Here is a 15,283-nt window from a genome sequence, read left to right as displayed (position 1 = left end):
TGTTCTAATCACACCGGCTTCATGTCTATTTTAAATTTTAGATTTTTGAAAATGTATTTCCTTTATTCTCCTCTTCTTTCCTCCTACCTTTTAATCCTCTTTTCCCTCCTGCTTTTCTAACACTGTCTCTTTCTTTATTCTATCCTTTCTATCCTCTGTCCTCTCCTTTCTCCTTCAGTTCCCCAATATCCTTCTTCCTTTACCTGTTTCTTCTGTAACCAGAGGCACATAGTGATTCCCACTGAATTGGGGTGAAGTTTAGAAAAAGAAGTCTGCATGTCTTTGCAGTTGTATGTTTATTAGAATGTGATTGAGATGCATTTTACTCACTTACAGGTAGATCTACTGTGACAAGTGCTGGGGTGCAGTATGTCAACATAGCAGGTATAAAGAGTATATGAGTATGAATGTTATGTGTACATTGAAACTTTTTACATTTTAAATTATTGTTTGTGTTGTGCAGTGACAGCAGGCAGGTCCCACTCCATCATCATTTTTGTGTGAATATGTTGTCTATTATACTGTGTTGTTTTTATTGTAATACATTTTGGCATCTTTGTGAGTCTCTGTCAAAAGGTAAAGATGTCTGCCTACCAAAACCTCAAAATTAACATGTTATGTTGCTATTATTGTATTGTGAAAATGACTAGATGTGGTTTTCTGGACGTTCATGGCTCAGACTATTTCTTAGCCAGGCGCAGTCATCATAAGGTTGGAAGGAAGTCACTTCACTCAGCTAAGAAACAGAACAGCTAATGATCCTTCAAAGAACCACAACTTGTCATTTTTACACTTTGGGTTTTGTACAGATAACAGGAGATATAACATGTTAATTGTGGAGGTTTTGGTGCTAGTAGGTAGATTTATATACTTTTGGACTAAGCCAGGCTAGCTTAGTTAAATAGTTTCAATCATGGATGTATAAAGAGAACTGGCTACAGTGTTGGAGGCAGGGCCCCGTTCATTCCTATGAAAGTTGCTCAGTGGCGCATGAAGCCAAAAAAGTTCAACTTTCGTGTATAAAATTACCCAGATCTTCCGGGATCATTGGGCCCATAGAGCAAGCGCACTTGTGGCTTTCGCCGGCGAGTCGGCTACTTCCGGTTTAGCCCTCTGGCTAACTTGAATGGGGATAAAACAATTCAATTGTACGGCTCTTTTAGACTTTCGAAATAACTGAAAGGATCAAATTATAACAGTGAGACAAGTCATTTCGCAGGGTTGTGACACTCAAAAAAATGTATCTGCTAATTTACAGACGTCTCTTTCACAATGTAAGTCTATGAAAAAAAGGTCTTTTTGGGCCCAATAGTGTCATGTGACGTTGTAATTACACAGTTTAGTGCTGTTCCTGGGGGCTTGGGTTCAACTTATATCCAGTCTTTGTGCTAAGCTACAAACAGGCTGCTGGATGTAGCTTCATATATGAGAGTGACATCAATCTTTTTTATCTAACTGGGGTGTTTTGAAAGTCCACTGCTGATGTTATAAAGTTGTCTTGGTTGGATGTTGGCATACTAAACATCCAACTGCACTAATGTTGACATGTCAGAATGCAGCACTTAATATGATCAGATCGCAGACAGACTCCTCCTGTTTATTGTAAACACTGTGTGATGTTTGCAGGCAGCGACTGATGACAGCGGAGTGTAAACAGAATATGAATGTGATGTGAACACAGAGACAGACTCAGAGGGGACGCTGAGACAAAGACATGAAAGGACGGAGACGAGCAGAGAGGCCCAGCTGGAAGGAAACTGAAAACACCCGAAGGTTAATTTGCAGATTTTCTCCTGAGAGTCGAACAAACAACAGCTGCTTCTGTTTGATTTCAACTCTCTGCTCGTAGAAAAAAATGCCCTCTGTTTCATTAAAAGGTACACAAATCTGATGCAGTAGTCTGGTGGTAGGCGCTGTATTCACAGATATGTATATCAGTTTGGGCGTGACTTCCTTTCGCCGAATGCTTGATATAATGACAGTAGAATCAAGTCTGTTCAAAAGACCCAAACACATTTACTCAGATAGTTTCCCTCAACTAACTTTTGACATTTCATCATTTTCTCTCCATCATTATTTGTTAGATTTGCTATCAAACTGACGATTACACGGACACAGTACCATGGAAATATTAAGAGAAGTGCATACAGTGTTCCGAGATCTGATTTTTGCAGTGAATGTGGCTCACTGGGCACGAAGCCTCATTATGAGGTCCACAGAGCACAAGTATTACAGTCTCTCTCTGGCTGAGCCCACTGACTTCCTGCTGGCTCCACACACACACACACACAAATGGCAGAAAAATATATTTTTTAAAAAGTAAAAGGAAAATTTTTGCCAATGCTATTTTCTGAATTTACATATCAATCAAGAAAATAACACATAATTATCAATCTGGTTATTGGGCTTTCTAAACTAATTGTAGTCTAATAGAAATGCTATGTTAGCTGTGGTATTATTAAAACATGGAGGCTACATTTAGCTTTTATTACCAATATCATATTTTATTTATTTATCTTTTACTGAGCACTGTCCTTTACTGCATTTTCTTTGATTGATGTTAAATTCTAGCATTTTTATAAGAGTACTGACTGTTACTCCAGAAAACAGCAGTTTAAATATTGGTACCGGCCAGATTCATCAATTAGAGGATACCCTGAGAGGCCAAACTCTGGGCAAAGAAAGTACAAAACATACGCTGTTGCTCATAAATCTTGTCCTTTCTGAGCTCCTGGCAATAACTGAAAGCACCCTATGAGCACAGATTTTTATCAGTTCCTCTCATCTCTCCTCTGGATTATAACAGCTCCAGAGAAATTTTAGTTTGAAAGTCAAACTGAATCCGTTAAAGTGCGGGAGACAAAAACAAGTTTTTCAAAATAAAGGAAATAACACCCTTGATTCATTGTTTTGCAGCTGTTTCTTCTACAGTTGCCTATTCTGTAAATAAAACAGAACATTCAGATGAAAAAAAAGCAAAAAAAACCCAAAACATTTTACCACATTTTTCCCCTAAATCTGATGCAGAATCATTTAGACAAATTCACACTTTTTGATAGTGAACTTCCCCATCAGAAGAGACCAGGATCATGATAGCAAAAGGGTTCAAGTACAGAAACCATCTTCTTAGAAGTATGTCAATTTCAGCCTTGTCGAAATACAAAAAAAGCAGGTTTAGTTATGGGGTGTTCTTTGCAACATAAAAGCAGAAGTGGTGTAGAATAGTGGCCTTAGGATGGGAATAGTTATGTTAACATAGTGTTTTTTGTTGCCTATATTTTGCTACATTTTATGTAAATCCAACAAGATTACAACTGAAATATCGTTTTAGGTGTTTGCTCCTCACAAAACCAACAATCAGCTGCTGCTCAGGTGTCTGAATACACCTGAATACATGAACAGCTTCAGCCTGAATCCACCGGCAGCTGAGGAGCACTCAGACAATAAATACAAAACATATTTTATTTATGAAAATCTCCTCAAGCAAACAGACGGCTCGGATTTCATATTTTATGACTGCATTTGATTCTTGGTGTGATTCTCCGTCCCCGAGAGTGTCTACAGCCAGGACGGTTTCTGCCAGCAGAGGATTTTTTTTTCTCTATTTTTATTTATTTTTTTATTGTTTTGCAGATGTCGGGCTGTTAGCAGTGTCCAGTTGGGATTTTTTTTTTTTATATCCCTTCCCTTGGGAGCTTTGACAAGTGACACGGTTTCATTTTATTATTTCCACACAGCACTGAACACTGAAGGTGTGTGTGTGTGTATAATTCTTGCATTTCTATCCATATGAGGTAGATTTAGGAGGGTTGCATCTTGGTGGCTTAGGCTTCTAAAACGTCTACCGTGTCATCGCAAAACATCCCCGGTTGGAGTGTGGATGGGGACCTGTGTTTGAATGTCATCCCTCCTTGTCACCTCTCTACTGTCACTTTCAAAGGCAAAATATGGAGGAAAAAAACACAACACATGTCTGGTTTCTCACCTAGCACACTCAGCTCTGTGTTCGCAGTGATGTTGTGGTTCTTGTTGGTGGCTGTACAGCTGTAACTGCCAGAGTCGTCGTCAGTGACGCTCCTGATGATCAGATTGCTGCCCGCCAGCAGAGAGTACTTCTTATTCCTGCAGAGAGATGAAGAGTGAGCTTGTGTTTATGTTTGTTTTTTGTTTTTATCAGTTGATAACTTACAGAAAACATGTTGGATTTTTTATGTTTGCTTTGATTCTTAAAAGATCAGTTTGGTGTTATACTATATTTTTCTTATTATCAACAAATCCCATGAAAAGACTAAAATCAACAATGTGTTATTCCGTCTCTCAATACTTCTGACTTCCTTACGCTTGTTTATGCCTCTCAGCCCCAAACCCATCGGTTCCCACTGATGCTCCGTAATTCCCCCAAACAGCTGGGCACTGTGGTTTTTTTTAAGCAAACATTACTCAAACAGAAGGGAAATACTACAATGCATTTGCTGGAGACTATTTTCAGCTGTGGATTAACACACATTTGTTGCTCTAGTGAGTATTTCTGGCAGCGGGACAGCGTGTGTACGATTGAGTCAAAACAAACTACAGCGTGTGTGTTCATGGTTATGACGGAACATGTCTCCCAGTGCAACAGCGTGACTCAATGACATGTTTTTAATAGTTTTTTTGGACAACAACGGAGCTCCACGGCACAGAGGAATAAGATATATCAGGCTTTGATACACACAGACGATACTTGTTAGAAGATCAGTTCGGTGTTGGTTTGGCTTTGCACATGAGATTTGTTGAAAGAGAAAAAGAAAGAAGAATATAGAACATCACCAGACTTTTATGTTCAGTTATTCAGTAAAATTTTGGGCTACTGGTGGATGCTGGGATGGTTACCACAGGGGTTCATTAGAGAATATCTTAGGTTTATAGTCAGTTAGACAGACCAGCTTTGGATCAGTTCCTCTCCTCTCCTCCACTGGATGCTGGGAGTTGGGTATCCTGAGGCGGAACATTCCAGAATGGCGTCGGTTCCCAGCAGAGCCGTTACTCTGGATGGACGCTGGAGGAACTGGAGGTTCCTGCTCACACCGGGCTCTGAGAGAGAGAAATAGAGAGAGACAGAGAGGGGAATGAAAAGCTGAACCAAGGTGGTACACATCATGAGATACAGTGAACCGGAACGTTCCATACGTAAGTGATAGTTCAACATGTCATTCCAAACCACCGCAAGCTTTATAATCTGCTGCTGTAACAGCCTCCACTCTTCTGCTTTACAGCACATTTTAGAACCTGGCAGCCACGAGGCATTAGTGATGATGTTGGGTGATAAGGTCTGGCTCGCAGTCAATATCCCTGTTTATTCAAAAGGTGTTGGATAGGGTTGAAGTCAGGGTGGCTGGGTGAAGGCCAGACAAATGATTCCACACTCAACTGGGAAAATCTTTTCTTTACGGACCCGGCTTTGTGCATGACGTCATTGTCATGTTGGCAAGCGTGTATCATGCTTCAGTCTTTTTCTTTCCCTTTGCACCTAGTGAAGTGAAATCCCAGCAGGAAGCCACTGAAATCACACACTTCTCCTACTCTCTTTATGTTGGGAACATTATCTACAGCGGTCCATAGAGACCTCCAGCTTCACTGTGAGCTCTTAGGTTTATCTGTGAGCATGTATAGCAGCAGAGGGCCCCGATTTCCTCTGGTAGAATTGTCATGTAGGTCACTGAAAACTTTTTGTAGCTCTCCCAGTAATAAGGTAACTGGGAGAAATCAGGCTCTGCCATTGAGCTTTCTTACAGTGAAAATGTACCCGAATTTAACTTAATACGGTCCAGAGACTTCCTTTGAGAGATCCCAAAAGGGACAGAGTTGTGGCTAATTGCTGCCAAAATGGACATAAATACACCGTTTTCAGTGAGAAAATGTCACCAGTTGAGCTGACAATATATATATAAATAAATACATCATTTGTAGTTCACTCTGTAACGCCAAATCAGCACGCAACTACTAGAATGTATCCAGGGCTGTAGGGGTAAAGCTTGGGGAAACTTTACCTGATCTCAGCTACCACATAGCACGAGTGGGTCGTGATTTGTTGGTTCCTCTGTGTTAACAGTAACAGCTGTCTCCATGTCTCATACAAGGATACAACGTTCAAACAGAAAACAAAATGCTTCTAGATGCTACAATAGAAGCTGTGGTAGGAAGCCAGTCAGAGCGCACTGACAGCTGTAATGTGATGGGAAGTCTGTGTAAACGCTATATCAGAATTTGAGCCTGAACCGATCCTTTTAGGTCTGGTTAGGATGTTTAAACAGTATCTAAAGTCTTTGTCTTGCACAGGCTCACATGTAACAAGCTAATCAGAAACCCAGAAAATATGTTTACATGGCTAAGAAATCTGCTTTGTCCAGGACAGATAGAGATGGAGAATCAGGTTTCTCTAATCCCTATACCTCCATTAAAAACAGCTTTCTGGTTCACATGATGTTAAAGAAATCTGACCACTGCAAAAAGCCAAACAGTAAGCAGGCTATGGAAGTGAAACATGAATTTCTGTCCAGATGTGGCAGTTACTGCTCTGATGGACAGACCATATGATGTCACACTGTCTTTAATCCACTGACAAAGATGATTGGTTTTTTGAATTGCAGAACTGTCTCAGCATGCTCTTCTGAAAAAAACAATAAGTCGAAACTTTAATGTTTTCAGACTTTGATTATATCTGATTTAAGAAAAACTCAAGTCTGATGACACACACACATATATATATGCATCGTCAGACTGGCCATCAGGAGCAACAGGAATCCTGGTGGGGACCTCAATGTGCAGGCAAAATCAAAACTCTTTGGCCAACATGGAAATCAAACAGCGTGTTTCCTGTGTACTCCATTCACGACAATCCATTTTGCCTGTTTTTGTGGCTTCTTCTTGTTGTTTTGCACTTTAACGTGATGCTGTTGGCGTGCGAGTGAGTACTTCCACTGACACAGAGGACGTCAGTCGAGTGGGTGGTCCTTCAGTGTGGCCAAGGACAAATTGCGTACACACTACTAAAAGAATGTGGCCATTTGTGGCCCAGACCACATTCGGATGAGCAATCAGATCTCAATGCGTCCTCTATGTGTCTTGGGTGCATTCACACCTGTACTCCACTTGCGTTTGGATCACCCAAGATGCATGTTAATGTCAACAGGGCCGTAGTAACAGGTTCCACACTCACGCTTGAGCCGCAAGTTTCAAATAACTTTAAAAGACTGAGGAGATAAAATGTAGTAATTTTACAGCACAGGAGGGCCCACCATTACCAGCACTAATATTATATCATATCTTATTAACATTTTACATTTATTTTTATTACAATTACAATTTTCAAGTGTATTTTATTCCAATATTTTTTTGAATCATGCATTTTATTTATTGATTATCTTTTACATTATTATTCTAATTTTATAATAATAATAATAATAATGATAATTGTATTTTGTTTTCATAATTGTTTCTTTTATTTTTTACATTTAATATTGCATTATTTTATTATTTCATATTTGGCACACAGTAATATTGTGTTCAATTTTATATTCAATTTGTTGACAATTTATTCATGTATTCATTTAAAAAAATATCAGGTCTTTTTGTCAGGCAAGTTTTCTGCAGTACAAACTACGTATGTACTTTAATATTTAATATTTTTGTTTTAATATTATATTTTAAGAAATGGATTATATTCAATCTAAAATTACTTCTAAATTCCATTAATATTATAAGAGTATATATTTTATTTAGCAAGTGTTACCTGCAGCAGGAACAGATTTGTCTGATTCATATACCACATCACACACACACACACAACGAATAATATGTAAATCTCTATGACCTCCAGATTCAGGAACTAAAAACAAAAGAAAGAGAAAACAAGATAATCAGCAGAAACCTGAGCAGTGAACACGAGCAGACAAAAGAAGAAGAAACAGGGGAAATGTCCACACAGCAGATTTTACTTGTTGGTCAGAGAGACGAGTAAAGAGCGAAGGATCACAGAGATAATCACCCAACAGCAGCAAGACTCCTTTAATGTTTTCATGGACACGCTGCTGAAGGATGCTGTCAGCACATCAGTTGACACGATGATGTCACTCGTATCACAATGAGGAGGAGGAGCCAGGACACACTAATACCAACACACATACAGAGCATACATTCTGCAACAACTGTATGGAAAGCCATTAGTGCCATATTTCATTATCGCATTTTATTGTGACGTGTTTTTCAGCACTAAGCTAACAAATCAAAGTTACATCTTGTTGATGTGAATGCCATTAGTACTTAACTCATCTGTGTCTATCAGCAACATTTGCAGGAGCTTTTCAATTCAAATTTGGGTTTTAGATGAATCATGCAGAAACATTAGCCACTTCTTCTTCTTCTGCTGTTACAGAGTTTCCTCACTGTTCCTCCTATGTTGTACCCAGGTCTCTCTTGTAACAGAGATCTTGATCTCAATTAAGACTACCTTCATTACCTCTGGACAGAGCCAGGCTAGCTGCCTCCCCCTGCTTCCAGTCTTTATGCTAAGCTAGGCTAACTGGCTGCTGACCGCTAGCGTCATTTTTATTGTACCGAGTGGTATCAAAATAGAATTAAGCTCTGTGATAGGATGTTAGTTGACTTCTCTCCTTCAGTTTTCTATGCCCACAGGGTTGTACTTACTTCTTATTAAAGAAGCAGATATTTTGTAAAGGCATCTTCAGTAAACCTTGTAAGAAACGAGTCAATCAGATCAGCCTCTGAGCACATCTCCAGTACATTTCACTGAGCACACTGCAGCTGTGCATCTCTTCTATCTTTAAGATCAATGTTTTATCCAGACTGACTCACAACAAATGGAACAAAACAGAAAGTAGGACAGAGGTCAAAGGTCACGCATTATCTGGAAATGACCCATGGGTATCTGTCAGTTCCATCCCATATTATCTGACCTTTGACCTCTGAGTCCCTCTAAGGGCCCTATCTGGTAAAATCTTAATGATCAAAGTTAATAAAATCTTTATGGTGTCAGAATCTTTAAAGCTTCATCCGTCTGATCCATTAAAACTTAATACAGATCAAGGAGGAAAAAGGATACGAAGAGAAAAGGGTTCAAACAGAAAACTTGCAAAGCCGTCTGCATGGCAACATGGAGAAATCTTGTATTTCTACATTTCTATGCAATTTATGTATTTAAACTTTGTATTTAAATACATGTATTTATAGATTTGTTTTTGTTTTGTTTATTTATTAATATGTTTCATTAATATATATATATATTTAGTTCTTTTACCTCTATTTATATTATTTATATTTATTTATACTCTTTCATTTGTTTTAAATTCTAATATTTTATGTACTATATGTTTTTATTTTTAAATATTTTTTCTTTACTTTTATGTCATTTTTTCATTCATTCATCTATTTACTATAATTATGTTATTAACTATATGGACTTATTCATTGATTAATTAATTGATTTATTATACATACTGCACAGTATTGGTGAGTTTAGAGGTTTGTCTCCGCTGATTCTTCTTCCTAAACTTAAGACACTGTTAAGCCAGACCAGCTGAAAAACAAAGTATTTTCAGCCGTGGGGTACATGTGATTATCCTGCTGAAGGTCGACGCTTCGGCTCCAGGGAGCCCCTGCTGGGACCGAGCACAGGAGTACTTCATGAGCCTGAGTCAAAGTGGTGTTCAACCAGAGATAGAGTGAGCTAACCTGAGCTGTAATCTGAGTGATGAAGTGGATGGTGTATGAACTCGTCTAATTGGACGGTGTAGAGTGTACGGAACATCAGCGGCTGACAGACTCCCTGCAGACTGAGGAGAAGCTGCTTCCTCTCAGTTCGCAGACATGTTATTATAATCACATCATACACTGTATATATTCATCACATCACATTTTATTTTAAAATGAGCCGTCCAGCACTGGGAGGAAATGTAAAAAATTACTACCTGACGAAATGATAACTGTAGAAAAAGTATAACTCACTATTAAATGAAACTGCTGGTGTTGTACCTCACTGTAACAAGACTGGAGATCTAAAACAGTCAGCTTTTTCATTCAACATTTTAAATATGATTAAAATGATTCATGCCAGAAAAAGTTTAAATCAAATAAACGAAATTATTTCAGGTTATTATATCAGGTTATATAAATAAATTGGAAGCATGTGGACCAAATGAACATGTGTGGTGCCATTTCGATCAGTCGACCAATAGATCAATAAATCAAGCAGCTATGTGTTTGCAGTGCATCGTTGTTTGATCAGTCACCTGGGAGCACTCGGAGTTCAGCATCCGTCCCCGTCCTGGTGCTGCCGGGGTTGTCAGCCAGACAGCGATACGTAGCAGAGTCCGGCGGCTGGACGCGGCTAACCTGCAGGGAGCCAGACGGGAGCACCGCCATTCGGGAGTCAGTGTCATAGGTCAGTGGCAGGTCCTCCCGGTTCTTCTGCCACCGGATGATGGGCGTCGGGTCACCCGATACCTCGCAGCGCAGCAGGGCGGTGTCGCCCAGGTACGAGGAGACAGACTCTGTGGGGACGACTACCTTTAGCGGACCTGGAGGGAGACGAGAGATGGAGCGGTCAATATAAAAACAGAAAAACAGAGTATTGACAGAATTCACTTAGCATAAATATACACATTTTATTGATTCTTTCCTTGACTCTTGCCTACAGTTTCCTGTTACCCCTGCATGGAGTCATTTTTTTATTTTATATAAGTCCAATTCAGATAAGAACTGTAATGAATTGAATCGTACTAAACTTTGCTGGACTGTCCAGAAATGAAATTAACTGCACTGAAGTGAACTGTAATGAACTACTACTACTACTAGAATTACTGATAATACTCCTACTACTTCCAACGTTACTACAGTGCTACTGCTGCTATGCTAAGCTAGCTACATGTACGCCTACATCATATTGGTACCAATAGTGCTCTGCGTCAGAAACAAAAGGCACACAGTAGCAGCAGGGAAGAAGAAGAGGAAGAAGAGGTGAGCTGACAGTAAAGGTTTTTCAGGTCGACAAGAAGAAGAGAATTATTAAGACAAAATTGGAACAGGAAGAGAAGTGAGGCACAGCAGGTGTTGATGTGTGAGAGAGAAAGAGTTAGACCCTGAACAGCAGGAGAACAGATGAAAGTCAGGTCATAAAGTATGGATGGACAGTGTCCAGCCTGCTGTGGTCAGGACACACGCCGTTTCCTGTCTGATCAGATTGACTTCAACAACAAACAGCCTGTAGCCACATAAATACACAAACCTGCTGATTGCAGTCCTCGCTCTGCTCTCACACTGAAAACTTGTTATTTTATCAGCAGAAGCTCATGTGTGCTTATGTTTTAATTTCAACATGGCTGACAGAGCCTCCGGGCAGTGAACTATAATCACCAGGAACGTCAGGAATTCAATAAAGAGAAGTTTATTTTCTTCGCTATGTTGATGTTGTTCTGAGATTTTACAGTTGACTTTAAACATGTTTAGATGGTTGAATGTGAACAATTTCATGCCAAAGTATTTGAAATATTCTGCTATTCTTGCCACCCTCTTCTGAACCCTCTGACACAGGATTTAGACCTTCATGGGAAACTAAAACTGTCCACTGATGTACAGTGTTTGAGCTAGGATTTGAAGGGATCACACGTGCCCTTTTCTAAGGCTGTCATAAACAACACTGTGACAAACACAGTTCTGTGCAGTGTCTCTGCATAAAAAGATTAGATTATGATTTGTTTAGATGACTTTATTGCTCCCCAGAGGGTAAACTAGTTTGGTCACCTGTCCACAGTAAGAAAATAACAAGAGACACACAACAGACAGACACACTAACACATATTCCAAGAAGACATTAGTGTGGCACTGATGCCCACATGGCCACTTAATTAACAGTGTAGACAATTTAATACAATCGATGAATCAAAAAAAAACAAAAGGTTGTTCATAAGTGATGCACCTGAAAACAGGACCAATAAAACAGACAATGAATGTGAAATGAAACTTACATAAAAACCAACAATGTAGAAAATATGTCAAAAACACAACTCATATTTCAGGACACAAGCAAGTATGACATTTCAGTCAAAGTTTTCACAGCCGTGGGCAAAGACCTTCATTGAGGAATTAATTGGGCATCTTGGCCTCCATAACTGGTCATTTTTAGCCTAGCAAAAACCCTAAACAGGGGACGACCTTTGAAATGATATATGGTTCTTTCATCAACCTAACTTCCCATGGAACCACAAATTATTGGTTTTTCATTCCAGTTTATGTATGGATTAAACAAATTAGATACAACATGTTAATTAGTAAGCTAACATCGTGCAGGTAGATGTACTTTTTTCATTCGAGTCAAGTTAGCTGATTCGCTCTGCTTCCAGTCTTTATGTTTAGCTCGGCTAAACATGTCCTGACTTCAGCTCTGTAATTAACACACAGACATGAGATTGATTCTTGATCTTCTCATGTCATTCTCAGAAAAAAAGGCAATAAGATTATATCACAAAATGTAAAAATATTGCTTTTACTGCAGACTTTTAAACCACAACATTTAATCAGGACAACGTTTCACCCCTACTCAGATCCTCCTAACCTTCAAAATATTGCTTTGAGCTAAACATATCAAATGTGTTCTAAATGATCCCACAAAGTTAGCTGATGCTAAATTGTTTATCTACAATTAGACTCATCACTCTGTTGGTCTTTTTGAACATCAAAAAGACACAATTTACTTGCTTTCAGTGTAGATATTAAAACGACGCAGAGAAACATTTCTCTGTCTAATAACCTATATTCGGCCTCACGTACGTTCACCTGCTTGCAACACATGTCTACCAGAGAATTTTGTACTTTGGCTAACTCATGAAACGCTGATACAGTTGATATACTTCCTTTATACTGTCCTTGATTTTATGGTGGACAACTGGGCACAGGAAGGTCACAGTGCTGGAATATTCTATGTTTTAAGATGGTAAATGACTCCCAGGTGGTCTGGATTAAACCCTGAATCTATAAGAAAGTAATTTACTCTCTCATACGCATTCATTTAGTGTTTCATATCTAGAAAGGGACATTTTTAAGAAAGTTCTGTGTCTTTTAACACATTCAAAATTACATTTAGGAGAAAGAACACTGCAATTTGCTAAGTAAAAAAGTTTTGCAATGTTTATTTTCTCATTGTTGCTCATGTATTTCAAAATCTAAAGTGCAGTTTCGAACAAGTTTCCAAATCCCTGGAATCCTACATTTCTGACAGCATATCATGAAGACTTTTCATCCTAGCAAGAGACAGAAAATAATGCAGTTTGGTGTCTGATTTTCCTTGCAGGTTTCTTTTTTTTTGTTTGTTTGGTTTTTTTTTTCATGCTAGTTTGAATCACTTTCTGCTTCCTAGGTTGTACCTTTACGCACAAACAGCCCGGAAACTTTACCACTGACACAAACACTAACTTTCTCTTTCTGTTCTATAATGTTAGAAAAGCTTCAGTTTGACTCTTGAATCATGGGACAAGCCGCTGCTGGATGCAGGTTTGTGCATCTTCACACTGATGAGAACTTGAGCCGCCGCGACATCACACAGATCGGAGACGACGGGAACGCTGATGTGAATTTGGATCGTGTGTCTTATATAAGTTCTGCTGCTGTCTGTTCTTGTGTGGATCACAATGCTGCCTGCAGCTGCACACACACACACACACACATAAACATGAAACACACACCCTTGTTTTTATCACTTGTAAGGACATTGTATTGACAAAGACTTCATTCCTGGAGGCTTAGCCTAACCCTTAACCATAACTACTACATATAAAATCCACAAACCTTAAAAGAAATATTTTTAGGTCAAAGTCAACTCTAAAAAAGCCTTAAACCTAACATAGCTGGTTTATGTGGTTTATGAGGACTTGTGCAGGAACAGTACTTGTGGGGACCTGTTCTCGTAATGTTGGTGTGAGAGCAGGTTTTTATCCATATGTGATTAGTGGGACCTACATGTAAAACTCATACAGTACAATACATGAGGGAGATTAACTGTGTGCAACAACTTCCCAGAATGGCACAACCTCCCATGATGCCATGTTTACTGTCTGCCAGTGAAAACCTGTTATCTTACCTTTGTGAGTAGACTATCCTCTAGTACCCTTAGGGACCTAAAAGGTCCCCATCAAAACTGCCATAAAAATGTTATATATTAATATTGTTTTCCACTTTCACTGAGTTAAAATTTTTAACCAACATCAGTCCTTCCCATAACTACTAAATATTCATTCATTTTCAGAATTTAAACCCTTTAAATGCCAGTATTTGTGATAAAAGCACTAATTTTATGAAAGAAAAAACACACAGAAATTGAAATATTTTCAATGTATCTAAGGCTAGGGGGATTTTTTTTTTTTTGATTGTCACAATCTGGGAGATGTCAATAATTAGCAACAACATTGATATTTATGCATTATTATTTTTTGTGCAGTATAAAATTAAAGTAAAGAATCTGACCTGTTATCTTATAGTCTGCAAAGTGTCCTATTACCCCTCAAAGTGTTTTAAGTGTTTAAGTGTCAAGATTTATTTTAAGAAAATTCAACATTCAAAAAATATGATCATACTGTGTTTTACAGCAGATACAATAATTAATCTAATTTGTGTGATATTTTACCAGTCAAGTGTGCCAAAAATAACTGTATTGAACTTAACAAAAATTTTGAAAAAACTAATATAATTAACTAACTACAATTTTAAAAAAAACAAAAACCAGCAACTGTGGTGAATTTACAGTATTTCACAATTAATCAACCAAAATATTCTTTAATAAAGCATCATTCTTACTCCTGACATTCATTTCTAGAAAATTTATGAAACTGACCTGGGAAAAGGAGGAATTATTACTAGAGAAGAACATTTTTTGCAGAATACAAACATGCAGATTTGTAGTTATTTTCACATCATGTTTTTCATTCATAAGACCTGATCTGTGAACATGTTGCCAAAGTCTCATGAATCCAAAGTGAAGAGCAGAGAGTTCACAATGATCTTCAGTCAGAGAGGAACTTCTGATCACACAGAATGAAAAAACACCAAGATGGAGTGAAGCAGCAGGAAGGAAAGTGAGAGAGGAAGAGAAATAGGTGAAACCATCAGGAGAGGAGAGAAGAGACGAGATGGGATTATAAAAAAAAAAGTGATTGAACTCAACGGGTCTTCACCTCATCTTCCTGTCCGACCAACAACCTCCACATTCCTGGTGGCTGTTGTCTCCCTGCTGTTTTCA

At 38.5% G+C, this 15,283-nt stretch overlaps 1 protein-coding gene across 1 annotated transcript in view; it reads right to left on the bottom strand.

Annotated features, from left to right (window-relative positions):
• Positions 1–15,283, bottom strand: part of dcc (DCC netrin 1 receptor) — a 195,990-nt gene that overhangs the window by 172,031 nt on the left and 8,676 nt on the right. The window contains exons 3-5 of the mRNA XM_042396032.1: positions 10,287–10,574; positions 4,923–5,073; positions 3,986–4,122 (exon numbers count right to left, since the gene is read on the bottom strand). Of these exons, the coding sequence (XP_042251966.1) occupies positions 3,986–4,122; positions 4,923–5,073; positions 10,287–10,574 (576 nt within the window). The remainder of the gene's footprint in view (positions 1–3,985; positions 4,123–4,922; positions 5,074–10,286; positions 10,575–15,283) is intronic.

This window comes from Thunnus maccoyii, chromosome 19, assembly GCF_910596095.1.
Source record: "Thunnus maccoyii chromosome 19, fThuMac1.1, whole genome shotgun sequence".
NCBI classification, from domain to species: Eukaryota; Metazoa; Chordata; class Actinopteri; order Scombriformes; family Scombridae; genus Thunnus; species Thunnus maccoyii.
Note: the sequence above shows the minus strand (reverse complement) of the source record. Positions and strands in the feature narration are given on the sequence as shown.